Source organism: Pongo pygmaeus, chromosome 18 (assembly GCF_028885625.2).
Source record: "Pongo pygmaeus isolate AG05252 chromosome 18, NHGRI_mPonPyg2-v2.0_pri, whole genome shotgun sequence".
In the NCBI taxonomy this organism is placed as follows: domain Eukaryota; kingdom Metazoa; phylum Chordata; class Mammalia; order Primates; family Hominidae; genus Pongo; species Pongo pygmaeus.
The window spans coordinates 71,442,146-71,457,653 of NC_072391.2; the positions used below are offsets into that span (position 1 = coordinate 71,442,146).

Consider the following 15,508-nt stretch of genomic DNA (forward strand, 5'->3'; position numbering starts at 1 on the left):
TTATTTCTCAGATTACCTGTCTGATCTCTGAAACGAGGATGGGCCTATTCTTTCATGAACTAAGCCTTATCGCACATAATACCTTCTTGCGAGCTATTCCTATAATGTCATGCTTGCTGTACTTTGGGCTGCTGTTTTTGTTTTTTTGAGACAGAGTTTTGCTCTTGTTACCCAGGCTGGAGTGCAATGATGCAATCTTGGCTTACTGCAACCTCTGTGCCCTGGGTTCAAGCGATTCTCCTGCCTCAGCCTTCCGAGTAGCTGGGATTACAGGCATGTGCCACCACGCCCGGCTAATTTTGTATTTTTAGTGGAGACGGGGTTTCTCCATGTTGGTCAGGCTGGTCTCGAACTCCCGACCTCAGGTGATCTGCCCGCCTCAGCCTCCCAAAGTGCTGGGATTATAGGTGTGAGCCACTGTGCCAGGCAACTGGACTGCTGTTTTAAAGCCTATTTCCTTGAAGCTTGCATCAGTTTTGTTTGTTTGTTTGTTTGTTTGTTTGGAGATGGAGTCTTGCTCTGTCACCCAGGCTGGAGTGCAGTGGCAAGATCTCAGCCCACTGCAACCTTTGCCTGCTGGGTTCAAGCAATTCTCCTGCCTCAGCCTTCTGAGTAGGTGGGATTACAGGTGCATGCCACCATGCCAGGCTAATTTTTAAAATATTTTTGGCAGGGATGGGGTTTCATCATGTTGGCCAGGCTGGTCTCGAACTCCTGACCTCAAGTGATCCGCCCGCCTCGGCCTCCCAAAATGCTGGTATTACAGCCATGAGCGACCATGCCCAGGCCCAGTCTTTTTTTTTTTTTTTTTTTGCGATGGAGTTTTGCTCTTGTTGCCCAGGCTGTAGTGCAATGGCGAAATCTCGGCTCACCACAACCTCCGCCTCCTGAGTTCAAGTGATTCTCCTGCTTCAGCCTCCCGAGTAGCTGGGATTACAGGCATGCGCCACCATGCCCGGCTAATTTTGTATTTTTAGTAGAGACGGGGTTTCTTCATGTTGGTCAGGCTGGTCTTGAGCTCCCGACCTCAGATGGTCCACCACCTCGGCCTCCCAAAGTGCTGGGATTACAGGCATGAGCCACTGCGCCTGGCCTTGCCTCACTCTTAAATGAACCCCAGAGTACTTCTTCCTTTCTCCCTCCACTTCCCTCTTCCCACCAAACCGGGCAAATGGCAGATGGTCATAGCCTCCAAACTGCTCTGTAAATGAATTTTAACCAGCAGGGACTGGAGAGGTGGCAGCTTGAGTCTGTGCTTCAACCTCCTCTTCTTCTGGATCATACAGGGAAGCTGATGGCATTCTGAAACCTCTTCCTAAGAAAAGCATTGACACAGGGATGGGCCTGGAGCGACTGGTATCTGTGCTGCAGAATAAGATGTCCAACTATGACACTGACCTTTTTGTCCCTTACTTTGAAGCCATTCAGAAGGTACTGGTCCTATTGCAAACATTGTAAACTTCTGTGGAGTTTTCCAGGCTGGACTCTTAACAGTGCTGTCAAAGAAAAAATGACCATATGCTTTGCCAGCCAAGGGTACCCATTTCCATCTGCCCACTTCATTGTTAATAATGTGAGGCTCCACAAATTGGTGTTCTAAATGTTTTAAGAACCGAATTAAATAGGTGACTACAAAAAAAAATAATAATAATGTGAGGCTCTAGACCTGAGATAGTGTAATTTTTGAGTGTAGGGGCTGGCTGGAGTCTCTCTACTTCCCCAATGTCACGTTCTTCGAGTTATAGGATCTGGCAAGACCGGCATCCTTTCTGCTAATGCTCCTCAATCCTCTAGGAACCTCCTTGGGCGAGGTAGCGCCAGAAAGTCTGCTTCCTAAAGGGCTACCTCGTGACTCTTATCTATAGGGCACAGGTGCCCGACCGTACACTGGGAAAGTTGGTGCTGAGGATGCCGATGGGATTGACATGGCCTACCGGGTGCTAGCTGACCACGCTCGGACCATCACTGTGGCACTGGCTGACGGTGGCCGGCCTGACAACACAGGCCGCGGGTAAGTATGCTGCACACTGGGTGGTGTTTGGACCGGCACCACGTGTGCTATGTATGACTTTTTATGAAACTTTTCTTTGTGTGTGAGATTGAGTGTTGCTGTGTCACCCAGGCTGGAATACAATGGCGTGATCTCGCCTCACTGCAACCTCTGCCTCCTGGGTTCAAGTGATTCTGCCTCAGTCTCCCAAGTAGCTAGGATTACAGGTGCACACCACCATGCCTGGCTAATTTTTGTATTTTTAGTAGAGATGGTTTTTTTTTTTTTTTTTTTTTTTTTTTTTGAGGCAGAGTTTCGCTTTTGTTCCCCGGGCTAGAGTGCAATGGCGCGATCTCAGCTCACCGCAACCTCCACCTCCTGGGTTCAAGTGATTCTTTTTCCTCAGCCTCCCAAATAAATGGGGTTACAGGCATGAGCCACCATGCCTAATTTTGTATTTTTAGTAAAGATGGGGTTTCTCCATGTTGGTCAGGCTGGTCTCAAACTCCCAACCTCAGGTGATCCACCCGCCTCGGCTTCCCAAAGTGCTGGGATTACAGGCGTGAGCCACTGTGCCCGGCCAGAGATGGATTTTGCCATGTTGGCTAGGCTGGTCTCGAACTCCTGACCTCAGATGATCCACGCGCCACGGCCTCCCAAAGTGGTGGGATTACAGGTGTGAGCCACCATGCCCGGTCTCTTTATGAAACTTAAAGCCATCTTTTGTTATTGTTTCCTTGTCTTGGGCAGGTGGAAGAATCCCCCACCCCTTTTTTAAGGGATGAAGGGAGTTTCAGCTAGTGTCCCAGAGTTGCCACTTTATTAAATCTGTGCTGCTGAGTACAGATGATAAGGATTGTATTTAAAGTTGCCTGATAGGAGATTGGCAGGGGCAGGGTGGGGGTAGGTATTGACCAGCCCTGGGAAGCTCTGTTACTGACAGGCAGGACCTGGGATCACAGGCATCAAGTACACATCTGGTTATCCGTCATGTCTCCCTCTATGGGTAACTGAATGTGAAAGGAAAACAAACCAGCGTTTACCCTAGGCAAGCCTTGACGGGTATTTGTGTGTATGTTACTGAGTTTTATGCTAAAATTAATGACCTTGGGGAATGCAAAAGCAGCAGGCTTAGGATAAAAGAAAGTTCCTGAAAGAGGTGTTGCTTTGGGTAGGATTCCAAGGGACTCACGACAAAACCCTCAGCTGGGAATGTTGGGGACTAGTTTCTGCCTCTTACAGATATGTGTTGAGACGGATTCTCCGCCGAGCTGTCCGATATGCCCATGAAAAGCTCAATGCCAGCAGGGGCTTCTTTGCTACGTTAGTGGATGTTGTCGTCCAGTCCCTGGTAGGTTTATTTCTCTGCTTACCCTTCTGTGCTAAAGCAGTCCGTTAAGAGGGATGGAGTGGGAGAGGGCATACTGTTAAGCAGCTTTTTGTTGCTGTTTTTTGAGACGGAGTCTCACTCTGTCACCCAGGCTGGAGTGCAATAGAGTGATCTCGGCTCACTGCAACCTCTGTCTCCTGGGTTCAAGCGATTCTCCTGTCTCAGCCTCCTGAAGAGCTAGGATTACAGGTGCGCACCGCCACGCCTGGCTAATTTTTTCTATTTTAGTGGAGACAGGGTTTCACCGTGTTGCCCAGGCTGGTCTTGAACTCCTGAGCTCAGGCAGTCCACCTGCCTTGGCTTCCCAAAGTGGTAGGATTAGAGGCGTGAGCCACTGCACCCAGCTAAGGAGCTTTTTTAAGACGGGGCAGGGAATAGTCTCTGGCTTCATCCAGCCCCTCATCTTGCTTCCCCTTTGTCAGGGAGATGCATTTCCTGAGCTGAAGAAGGACCCAGACATGGTGAAGGACATCATTAATGAAGAAGAGGTGCAGTTTCTCAAGACTCTCAGCAGAGGGCGTCGCATCCTGGACAGGAAAATTCAGAGCCTGGGAGACAGCAAGACCATTCCCGGTAGGTACCAGTTTTTGCCCTTCTCCATCCTGGCCGTTTGATCTTTCTGGGAAAGACAAGCCGTTTCTGACAGACTGACTGTGGGCTCCCATGTCTCTGAGGCTGAACATAGCTTGATTGAACTGCTTTTGGTGCAAACTGGAATTTATAGTAAAATGGTAAAAGTAATGCATCATTGTGGCCAAAATATTCAAACGATACAGAATACAAAAGTGTTCAGAAAATGAAAATCCTCTTTTCCAGACTCATTTCTCAGAGGGAACAACTCTTAATGGTTTGGTGTATAATTCTTCAGGATTCTTCTCTGTTTGCATGCAAATACATGTAGGTATTTGTGTGTGTGTATTTTTCAAGCAAAAGTGGGAATATTTGGTATATACTGTTTTGCAATTTGGGGAAAATTAATTCCAAAGATTTTTTCCCCCTCTTTATTGAAGTATAATGAACAAGGGAAAAGCTTGATGAATTTTCACAAATTGAACACACTTATGTTCAGATCAAGAAATAGATTTGTCAGCTGGGTGTGGTGGCTCACACCTGTAATCCTAGCACTTTGGGAGGCCGAGGCGGGCGGATCACGAGGTCATGAGTTCAAGACCAGCCTGCCCAACATGGCAAAACCCCGTCTCTACTAAAAATACAAAAAATTAGCTGGGCGTGGTGGCATGCGCCTGTAATCCCAGCTACTTGGGAGGCTGAGACAGGAGAATTGTTTGAACCGGGGAGGCGGAGGTTGCAGTGAGCCAAAATCATGCCACTGCACTCCAGCCTGGGCAACAAGAGCGAAACACCATCTCAAAAAAAAAGAAAAAGAAAAAGAAATAGATTTGTAAGGCCAGGCACAGTGGCTCACGCCTGTAATCTCAGCACTTTGGGAGGCTGAGGCGAGCAGATCACCTGAGGTCAGGAATTTGAGATCAGCCTGGCCAACATGGTAAAACCCCGTCTCTACTAAAAATACAAAAATTAGCCATGCGTGATGGCGGGCACCCACAATCCCAGCTACTCGGGAGGCTGAAGCAGGAGAATCACTTGAATCCTGGAGGTGGAGAGTGCAATGAGCCGAGATCACACCACTGCACTCCAGCCTGGGCAACAGAGTGAGACTCTCAAAAAAAAAAAAAAAGAAATAGAATATTGTCCAGGTGAGTTTTTGTTTTTGTGTTTGAGACGGAGTCTTGCTCTGTTGCCCAGGCTGGAGTGCAGTGGTGTGATCTCAGCTCACTGCAAGCTCCGCCTCCCAGGGTCACGCCATTCTCCTGCCTCAGCCTCCCCAGTAGCTGGGACTACAGGTGCCCGCCACCATGCCTGGCAAATTTTTTTTTTTTTTTTTTGAGACAGAGTCTCACTCTGTCGCCCAGGCTGGAGTGCAGTGGCTCAATCTCGGCTCGCTGCAAGCTCCGCCTCCCGGGTTCACACCATTCTCCTGCCTCAGCCTCGCGAGTAGCTGGGACTACAGGCGCCTGCCACCACGCCCGGCTAATTTTTTTGTATTTTTAGTAGAGACAGGGTTTCACCGTGTTGGCCAAGATGGTCTCGATCTCCTGACCTCATGATCTGCCCGCTTCGGCTTCCCAAAGTGCTGGGATTACAGGCGTGAACCACCGCGCCTGGCCAAATTTTTTGTATTTTTACTAGAGACGGGATTTCACCATGTTAGTCAGGATGGTCTCAATCTCCTGACCTCATGATCCACCCGCCTCGGCCTCTCAAAGTGCTGGGATTACAGGCATGAGCCACCGTGCCCAGCTCAGGTGAGGTTTAAAAAAACAAAAAACAAACAAACAAAAAAAAACAGAATCGTATCAGGACATCCATTGTGCTTCCCCCAGGTTAACTGAAAAAGATGTGCTGGATTTTCTGATGGGCACACAGGGCCGATACTGACTGGCCTTGTCTCTTTAATTCCTTCTGCCAATCCCAGCATCCTTTTGGAGGGCTTGGCATGGAAAAGGGGCTGTCTGTGTTTTTTGACACACCTCCTTTGTGCTGTGTAGGAGACACTGCTTGGCTCCTCTATGACACCTATGGGTTTCCAGTGGATCTGACTGGACTGATTGCTGAAGAGAAGGGCCTGGTGGTAGACATGGATGGCTTTGAAGAGGAGAGGAAACTGGCCCAGGTAAAGAACTTGGAGAGTGAGCAGGAAACCCAACACCTTCCAACCCAGCACCACTTGGCTGCAGACTGAGCATGAGTTTCCTTCCATTAAAGTCTTCGAAGTGCTTTTTCCCCTAGACCAGTGGTTCTCAAGTGGGGGCGAGTCTGCCTTCCAGGGGGCAATTGGCGATAATGTCTGAAGACATTTTTGATTTTCACAACCCGGGGCAGATCCTGCTGTCATGTACTTGGTAGAGGCCAGGGTGCCCCTCAGCATCCCACACTGCAAGAGTAGCTTCTACAACAGAGAATGATCTGGCCCCAAATGTCAGTAGTGCCAGGATTGAAAAGCCCTGTTCTGGCAGTTTATGCTGGGCATAGTTTAGCAAGTTCCAGTCCTTTCGAGTCCCTTTTCTCCTACTTTACGGTAACTTATGCTTGTTTCTCTTGCTGACAGCTGAAATCACAGGGCAAGGGAGCCGGTGGGGAAGACCTCATTATGCTGGACATATACGCTATTGAAGAGCTCCGGGCACGGGATCTGGAGGTCACAGATGATTCCCCAAAGTACAATTACCATTTGGACTCCAGTGGTAGCTACGGTATGTTGCTGTGCTCCTTCCACATCTGGGCATTCTGCCCCGTATCTGGGGGGTATTTGAAAGATTGTTTCTCAAGATTAGCTATCCAGCAGACTGCTGACAGCCTCTCCTGGAGTGCCGCAGTCACGCTATACACTTTTATACACATAGGCACCCTTGGCTGGAGGTTTTCTTAACTCTATTTTGAAATAATTATCGTCACCGGAAGTTGTAAAAAAAAAAAAAAAATTTGTAGGAAGGGTCTCACACCCTTTTATCCAGTTTCCCCTAATTGTAACATCATGCAGGAAACTGGGCAATTGACATTGATACAATCCACAGTGACTATCAGAATGCTATTAGGGGCCTGGCACTGTGGCTCACACTTGTAATCCCAACACTTTGGGAGGCCGGGGCAGGTGGATCACCTAAGGTTGGGAGTTTGAGACCAGCCTGACCAATATGATGAAACCCCATCTCTACTAAAAATGCGGAAATTAGCCGGGCGTGGTGGTGCGCCCCTGTAATCCCAGCTACTCCGGAGGCCGAGACAGGAGAATCGCCTGAACCTGGGAGGCAGAGGTTGCAGTGAGCCAAGATCATGCCATTGCACTCCAGCCTGGACAACAAGAGTGAAACTCCGTCTCGGAAAAAAAAAAAAAAAAAAAAAAAAGAATGCTATTAGGATTCTATTATCCTAATGCTATTAGAATGCTATTATCCTAATAGCATTCTTTTTTTTTTTTTTTTTCCTGAGATGGACTCTCGCTCTGTTGCCCAGGCTGGAGTGCAATAGCGCAATCTCAGCTCACTGCAACCTCCACCTCCTGGGTTCAAGTGATTCTCCGGCCTCAGCCTCCCGAGTAGCTGGGATTACAGGTACACGCCGCCACACCCAGCTGATTTTTGTGTTTTTAGTAGAGATGGGGTTTCACCATGTTTGTCAGGCAGGTCTCAAACTCCTGACCTCATGATCTGCCTGCCTCGGTCTCCCAAAGTGCTGGGATTACAGGCGTAAGCCACCTCGCCTGACCGGATAATAGTATTCTAAAGTTAAGAAACAAAGCCAGCGCAATGACTCATGCCTGTAATCCCAGCACTTTGGGATGCCAGGGTGGGCTGATCACTTGAGCTCCGGTGTTTGAGACCAGTCTGGGCAACATGGCAAAACCCTGTCTCTACCAAAAATACAAAAATTAGCCAGGTGTGGTGGCGCACGCCTGTAGTCCCAGCTACTTGTGGGGCTGAGGCAGGAGGATCACTTGAGCCTGGGAGATTGAGGCTGCAGTCAGCCATATTTGTGCCACTGCACTCCAGCCTGGGCTACAGAATAACACCCTGCCTCAAAAAAAACGTAACAATAAATTGGCAATACATGTTTTTGCTGCTTTTTTGCCCTGGTAGAGAACAATCTTTTTTTTTTTTTTTTGAGATGGAGTCTCGCTCTGTCACCCAGGCTGGAGTGCAGTGGCGCAATCTCGGCTCACTGCAACTTCTGCCTCCCAGCTTCAAGCGATTCTCCTGCCTCAGCCTCCCAATTAGTTGGGATTACAGGCATGTGCCACCACACCTGGCTAATTTTTGTATTGTAGTAGACACGGGGTTTCACCGTGTTGGCCAGGCTGGTCTCAAACTCCTGAGCTCAGGTTATCCGCCCGTCTCGGCTTCCCAAAGTTCCAGGATGACAGGTGTGAGCCACCGTGCCTGGCTGAGAACAATCTTATACGTATATCTATTCAAGCAAGCCTACAAAATGAGTACATTCTTTGTGAGTTGACCTTGGACTAGGGAATTTATTACTGCTCTTAAAGATTTACTAATCTGATGCACCAAGTTTCTGCTCAGTAGCTCAGAGTTAGGGTAACCCATTGTCCCAGTTTTAACACTGAAGCCTGCATCCCAGGAAACCCCTCAGCCCTAAAAATTGGGACAGTTGGTCACCCGACAGAGTGTTGCATTCTTTGTTGGAAAGCCAGCATGCAAAGCCCTTCCTTTTTTTTTTTGAGACAGTCTTGCTTTGTTGCCCAGGCTGGAGTACAGTGGCGCGGTCTAGGCTCACTGCAAGCTCCGCCTCCCGGGTTCATGCCATTCTCCTGCCTCAGCCTCCTGAGGAGCTGGGACTACAGGCGCCCGCCACCATGCCCGGCTAGTGTTTTGTATTTTTGGTAGAGACGGGGTTTCAGCATGTTAGCCAGGATGGTCTCGATCTCCTGACCTCATGATCCGCCTGCCTCGGCCTCCCAAAGTGCTGGGATTACAGGGGGAGCCACCGCGCCTGGCCGCGAAGCTCTTTCATAGAGTCTAATGAGTTTGCTTCCAAAATACAATTGGACAATTAGGAGCTAAGAAGAGTTTGAGAAAGAGAATCCAGCAAAAGTCAGCTAAGAAGGCATGAAAAGGTCATTGACCCACTGTCCCCTTTGTATGCATTTCCCTTGAGCAGTATTTGAGAACACAGTGGCTACGGTGATGGCTCTGCGCAGGGAGAAGATGTTCGTGGAAGAGGTATCCACAGGCCAGGAGTGTGGAGTGGTGCTGGACAAGACCTGTTTCTATGCCGAGCAAGGAGGGCAGATCTATGACGAAGGCTACCTAGTGAAGGTGGATGACAGCAGTGAGGATGTGAGCCAACAGTTCTTCTTTCTTGTTAGCCGAGGAGGGCCAGGCGTGGAGCCGGGGAGCTGTTTTTGCCCCACAGTGCTCCAGGCCTCGGGAGCAGACCTGACACACCTTTGGGTTGGGTTCCATGGTATTTCTGAAGCGAGGGAGCTGCTGTTTGTTCCTGTTGCTTTCCTGGCCATCGAGTACCCTCGTAGGAGTATTTTTGCAGCCAGGGTACAAGTTTCCTACAAGCTTTGCACATTAAAGAGGAGAGGCAGCTCTCTGAAGGGGAGATGTCCTTGTAGAAGACTCAGCCTCGAGCTCTGCCGCTGCTGAATGAGTTACTTTGTCTCTCTAGGCTTCAGGTTCCTTACGGAGGCTTTTAAATATTCTAAGATGCGGCTGTGTGCGGTGGCTCATGCCTATAATCCTAGCACTTTGGGAGGCCGAGGCGGGTGGATCACCTGAGGTCAGGAGTTCAAGACCAGCCTGGCCAACATGGTGAAACCTTGTCTCTACTGAAGTACAAAAATTAGCCAGGCATGGTGGTGGATGCCTGTAATCCCAGCTGCGCGGGAAGCTGAGAGGGGAGAATCGCTTGAACCCAGGAGATGGTGGTTGCAGTGAGCTGAGATTGCGCCACTGCACTCCAGCCTGGGTGGCTGAGCAAGACTCTGTCTCAAAAAAAAAAAAAAAAAAATCTAAGATGCTCCTTAACATTGGTTGTGTCTGTGTGTGTGCACAAATATATATATATATATAAATTTTTTTTTTTTTTTTTTTTTTTTTGAGATGGAGTCTCGCTCTGTAGCCCAGGCCGGAGTGCAGTGTCACGATCTTGGCTCACTGCAACCTCTGCCTTCCGGGTTCAAGCGATTCTCCTGCCTCAGCCTCCTGACTAGGTGGAATTATAGGCACTTGCCTTCACGCCTGGCTAATTTTTGTATTTTTTAGTAGAGATGGGATTTCACCATGTTGGCCAAGCTGGTCTCGAACTCCTGGCCTCAGGTGATCTACTCACCTCAGCCTCCCAAAGTGCTGGTATTACAGTCATGAGCCACTGCACTCGGCCTATTTAATTATATTTAATAATATTAATGGAGTATGTGTGTGTGCACAATTTACATATGTAAAGAGAAGTTATATACATGAGTTTATATTGAAAATAGAAGAAAATTTATATATTTTTAAGGATTGATTTATTGGTCTCTTCCTTGACCCCTGTTAGAAAACAGAGTTTACAGTGAAGAATGCTCAGGTCCGAGGAGGGTATGTGCTACACATTGGAATGATCTACGGTGACCTGAAAGTGGGGGATCAGGTCTGGCTGTTTATTGATGAGGTGAGTTGGGTTACTGTGGCCCCCATTGGATCTGGTTAGTAATTATCTTTTCCTCTGGCTTTAAATTGTCCTGTCACTGTTGGGCCGGGTGTGGTGGCTCACACCTGTAATCCCAGCACTTTGGGAGGCCAAGGTGGGCAGATCACAAGGTCAGGAGATCGAGACTATCCTGGCTAACACAGTGAAACCCTGTCTCTACTAAAAATATAAAAAACGAGCTGGGTGTGGTGGCGGGCACCTGTAGTCCCAGCTACTCGAGAGGCTGAGGCAGGAGAATGGCGTGAACCCGGGATGGGGAGCTTGCAGTGAGCCAAGATGCCGCCACTGCACACCAGCCTGGGCAACAGAGCGAGACTCTGCCTCAAAAAAAAAAAATTGTCCTGTCACTGTTATCACTCCCTAGTGACATTGTAAGTAGACTGCAGGGGTTAATTTAGGTGCTTCTGGTGGATTGTGAGGGATGCAACTAAGAGTTAATCTGTATGTTCCCAAGTCAGTGATTTCACCAGTGATTTCAGTTAAGATCCTGTGGACTTGTTTTCACGGATTGCTTTTCTAATGTCACCTACTTCTTTGGGAGCCAAAGATGCTGAAGAATGAAGAGGTAGGCTCTGGCATGTGACAGAGCTCCAGAGTAAGAGTAGCTTAAAACAGGATAGCAGTGTATGTTCTAAAAAGCTCAAGCTGATATGGAGGCTCTGCCCCACAGTCAGAGGGCCTGGTTTCTCCTCACCTGTCACTCCACCTTCTTTCCTGGGGCATTGCCTTTGATTTCCTGGTTCAGAGGATAGCTATCAGATCCATTGTCTAGGCCAGGGGTTGGCAAACTTTGTGTAAATAACTGGATACTAAATATTTTTGGCTTTGCTGACCACATGTTCCTGGTGATGACTACTCAGCTCTATAGTTGGAGTGTTCAAGCAGCCATTGACCATATGTAAACAAACAGGTGTGGCTGTGTTCCAATAAACCTGTTTATGGCTGGGCACAGTGGCTCATGCCTGTAATCCCAGCACTTTGGGAGGCCAAGGCGAGCAGATCACCTGAGGTCGGGAGTTCGAGACCAGCCTGACCAACATGGAGAAACCCTGTCTCTACTAAAAATACAAAATTAGCTGGGTGTGGTGGTGCATGCCTGTAATCCCAGCTACTCAGGAGGCTGAGGCAGGAGAATCGCTTGAACTCGGGAGGTGGAGGCTGCAGTGAGCCGAGATCACGCCATAGCACTCCAGACTGGGCAACAAGAGCGAAACTCCTTATCAAAAAAAAAAGCTGTATAAAAATTTATAAACACATACAGTTGGGGAGGCTGAAGTGGGAGGATTGCTTGAGGCCAAGAGTTTGAGACCAGCCTGGGCAACAACATGAGACCCTATCTCTACAAAAAAAAAAAAAAAAAAAAAATTAGTTGGGGGTAGTGGTGTGTGCCGGTAGTCCCAGCTACTTGGGAGGCTGAGGCAAGAGGATCACTTGAGCCCAGGAGTTTGAGGTGGCACTGAGCTATGATTGCGCCGCTGCACTCCATCCTGGGTGACAGAGCAAGACCCTGTCTCTAAAAACGAAAAGACAGATGACAGGCTAGATTTAGCCATCGGCCATCGTTTGGCAATTCCTGTTCTAGGCGGTGGAAAAGAAATGGGAGGACCTGCCCCATCCCTTTAATGGTAGACGTCACTTCTGCTCAAAACCTATTGACCCGAACTTAGTCACATGGACACACTTAGCCATAGGGAAGCTGGGAAATGTAACCTTTATTCTGCACAGCCATATTTCCAACTAAAAATTGTAGCACTTGGGTGAGCAGATAACCAGGAGATAACTAGCAGTCTATTACAGACCTCTCCATGAGCCCCTCTGCCCTTTCCAGCCCCGACGACGACCCATCATGAGCAACCACACAGCTACACACATACTGAACTTCGCCCTGCGCTCAGTGCTTGGGGAAGCTGACCAGAAAGGCTCATTAGTTGCTCCTGACCGCCTCAGATTTGACTTTACTGCCAAGGGAGCCATGTCCACCCAACAGATCAAGAAGGCTGAAGAGATTGCTAATGAGATGATTGAGGCAGCCAAGGTAGGATGGGCAATGGCTGAATGCCCCCGCTCCCCGCACCGTCACTGTCTGTCCACAGTCTTAGCAGTGCGGTGCTCTCACTCTGTTGTACCAGATTCGTCCTGCATGTAGATTTGCTTAAAGCAGGCTGGGCGCGGTGGCTAACGCCTGTAATCCCAGCACTTTGGGAGGCCGAGGTGGGCGGATCACGAGGTCAGGAGATAGAGACCATCCTGGCTAACACGGTGAAACCCTGTCTCTACTAAAAATACAAAAAATTAGCCAGATGTGGTGGCAGGCACCTGTAGTCCCAGCTACTCAGGAGGCTGAGGCAGGAGAATGGCATGAACCCAGGAGGTGGAGCTTGCAGTGAGCCGAGATTGCGCCACTGCACTCTAGCCTGGGAAACAGAGCGAGATTCCATCTCAAAAAAAAAAAAAAAAAAAAAATTTGCTTAAAGCAGTGATTCTCCATCTGTGCTTTTGTAGGGGGCAGTGGTGGTGGTTGGTGGAGGGGAGAGGGAGAGGCATTTGTCCCACCCCCACCTTAGGAGAACCAGAGCTGTTCTAGTTAAGTCTGTTCACATGAGATTTGGTCCACAGTTTAACAAAATAGTTGGAAATTCCCATATTGATGCCCTTGACTTTGCACGTGGTGTGTGATTCAGGAAGCTCATGGCAGGTGCCAGGTCAAGCCAGGTTGGAACCTGAGTCCTGCCTGCGGGACCATGCTTTCCTGCCTCATCATACCGTACCTCCAGGGATGTCTTCCAGCTCTTTTCTGTCTTCTTTGTCTGGCAGCCCGTCTATACTCAGGATTGCTCCCTGGCGGCAGCGAAAGCCATCCAGGGCCTACGGGCTGTGTTTGATGAGACCTATCCTGACCCTGTGCGAGTCGTCTCCATTGGGGTCCCGGTGTCCGAGTTGCTGGATGACCCCTCTGGACCTGCTGGCTCCCTGACTTCTGTTGAGTTCTGTGGGGGAACGTGAGTACTGCAGAGGGGCAGAGTAGACGGGTCATGTGCCTTCATCCTCTGAGGATGTAGGTCTTAGGCTAGACCAACTCTTGTCTTTCTAAGGTTGAAGTGAAGTCCTCAGAAATGCAGTTGCTAAATAGCGTTCCCAAGAATCTCAGCATCCTAGCATGCTCATTAGACCCCTGTAGCTGATGGTAACATTTCCTGATGAAACATTCCCAGGAGGATAAGGAGGAAAGCACTGTATTCACTCCACACAGTTGCTTGCTGTTTGCTGGGCTGAAACTAACAAGAAGGCTTGTGTGAATTTGGGATTCAGCAAGGCCTGGAGTGCTCGTTGAGCTCCTGCTGTGGGCCTAGCCCTTCCCATTCCTGGTATCTCACCTAATTTCCTTTTACAGTTTGGGTGGCATCTGGGGAATGTAGCTCCATTGTCTCAGAGCCCCTGAGCAGGCCACATGGTTGACTCAGCTCAGTTTGGCTTGGGATAGCCACTTCTGCCAATTTGGATTCTTCTGTAGCTCTCTGGGCCTTTTTGGGAAGGTCATGGTGGCCTGGAAAGTTCCTGCTTCCAAATGAAGCCTGGTGAAAAGAATTGTGTTTTTTGTTTGTTTTTTTGAAGTGGAGTCTTGCTCTGTCCCACAGGGTGGAGTGTAGTGGCACAATCTCGGTTCATTGCAACCTCTACCTCCTGGCTTCGATTCTCATGCCTCAGCCTCCCAAGTAGCTGGGACTACAGGCATGTGCCCCCATGCCCAGCCATGAAGAGAACATTCTTTTTTTTTTGAGACGGAGTTTCATTGCCCAGGCTGGAGTGCAATGGCACAATCTTGGCTCACTGTAACCTCCACCTCCAGGGTTCAAGCGAGTTTCCTGCCTCAGCCTCACAAGTAGCTGGGACTACAGGCCCACTAATTTTTTGTATTTTTAGTAGAGATGGGGTTTCACCCTGTTAGCCAGGATGGTCTCCATCTCCTGAACCTCGTGATCCACCCACCTCAGCCTCCCAAAGTGCTGGGATTACAGGTGTGAGCCACCGTGCCTGGCCTAATTTTGTATTTTTAGTAGAGACGGTGTTTCTCTACGTTGGTCAGGCTGGTCTTGAACTCCCGATCTCAGATGACCCACCCGCCTCAGCCTCCCAAAGTGCTGAGATTACAGGTGTGAGCCACCACGCCCGGCCGAAAAGAACATTCTTAATGTCATGGTTGAGACCCTCCAGGGTCTCCTGTAGGCCTCTGGCAGGCAGGGAGCAAGTAGGATGTGCAGAGAGTAGGGTAGGGGCCTGGGGGATTGAGTTCAAGGCTTTTCTGCCCAGCTGATTTGGGCCTTCAAACGAGTCCCACTCTGCCTGATTACCTGTTTGCTCATACCCTTTAGACTACAGGAAACAGCTTTCAAAAACTTTATACCAAGGGCTGGGTGCATTGCCTCATGCCTTTAATCCCAGCACTTAGGGAGGCTGAGGCAGGCAGATCACTTGAGGTCAGGAGTTCAAGACCAGCCTGTGCAACATGGTGAAAACCTGTCTCTACTAAAAACACAAAAATTAGGAGTGGTGGTGGGCGCCTGTATCCCAGCTACTTGGGAGGCTGAGGCAAGAGACTCATTTGAACCTGGGAGGCAGAGGTTGTGGTAAGCCAAGATCACACTATTGCACTCCAGCCTGGGCAACAGAACAGGACTCTGTCTCAAAACAAAAAAAACTTTATACTATCTTCAAAGGAGGAGGATGAATTAATGAACATTTGAGGTTCTCTGAACTGAGAAATAAAGCCTGTTTAAGGGGTTGTGGTAAGATTTTAAAAGTAATCCTCCAAAATTGTCACCTAGTGAGCAGAATACAAAAATGGAGCTTAAGTTCCACTACAAGACCAAAACTGTCATGTAGAGCCTAAGGGT

The 15,508-nt window shown here is 48.9% G+C and overlaps 1 protein-coding gene across 2 annotated transcripts in view; it reads left to right on the plus strand.

The window, feature by feature from the left end:
• Positions 1 to 15,508, plus strand: part of AARS1 (alanyl-tRNA synthetase 1) — a 35,252-nt gene that overhangs the window by 16,044 nt on the left and 3,700 nt on the right. For both annotated transcript variants that reach the window (XM_054454265.2, XM_054454266.2), the window contains exons 6-15: positions 1,287 to 1,431; positions 1,866 to 2,011; positions 3,233 to 3,341; positions 3,803 to 3,953; positions 5,951 to 6,075; positions 6,511 to 6,655; positions 9,078 to 9,256; positions 10,464 to 10,577; positions 12,445 to 12,651; positions 13,431 to 13,615. In XM_054454265.2, the coding sequence (XP_054310240.2) occupies positions 1,287 to 1,431; positions 1,866 to 2,011; positions 3,233 to 3,341; positions 3,803 to 3,953; positions 5,951 to 6,075; positions 6,511 to 6,655; positions 9,078 to 9,256; positions 10,464 to 10,577; positions 12,445 to 12,651; positions 13,431 to 13,615 (1,506 nt within the window). The remainder of the gene's footprint in view (positions 1 to 1,286; positions 1,432 to 1,865; positions 2,012 to 3,232; positions 3,342 to 3,802; positions 3,954 to 5,950; positions 6,076 to 6,510; positions 6,656 to 9,077; positions 9,257 to 10,463; positions 10,578 to 12,444; positions 12,652 to 13,430; positions 13,616 to 15,508) is intronic.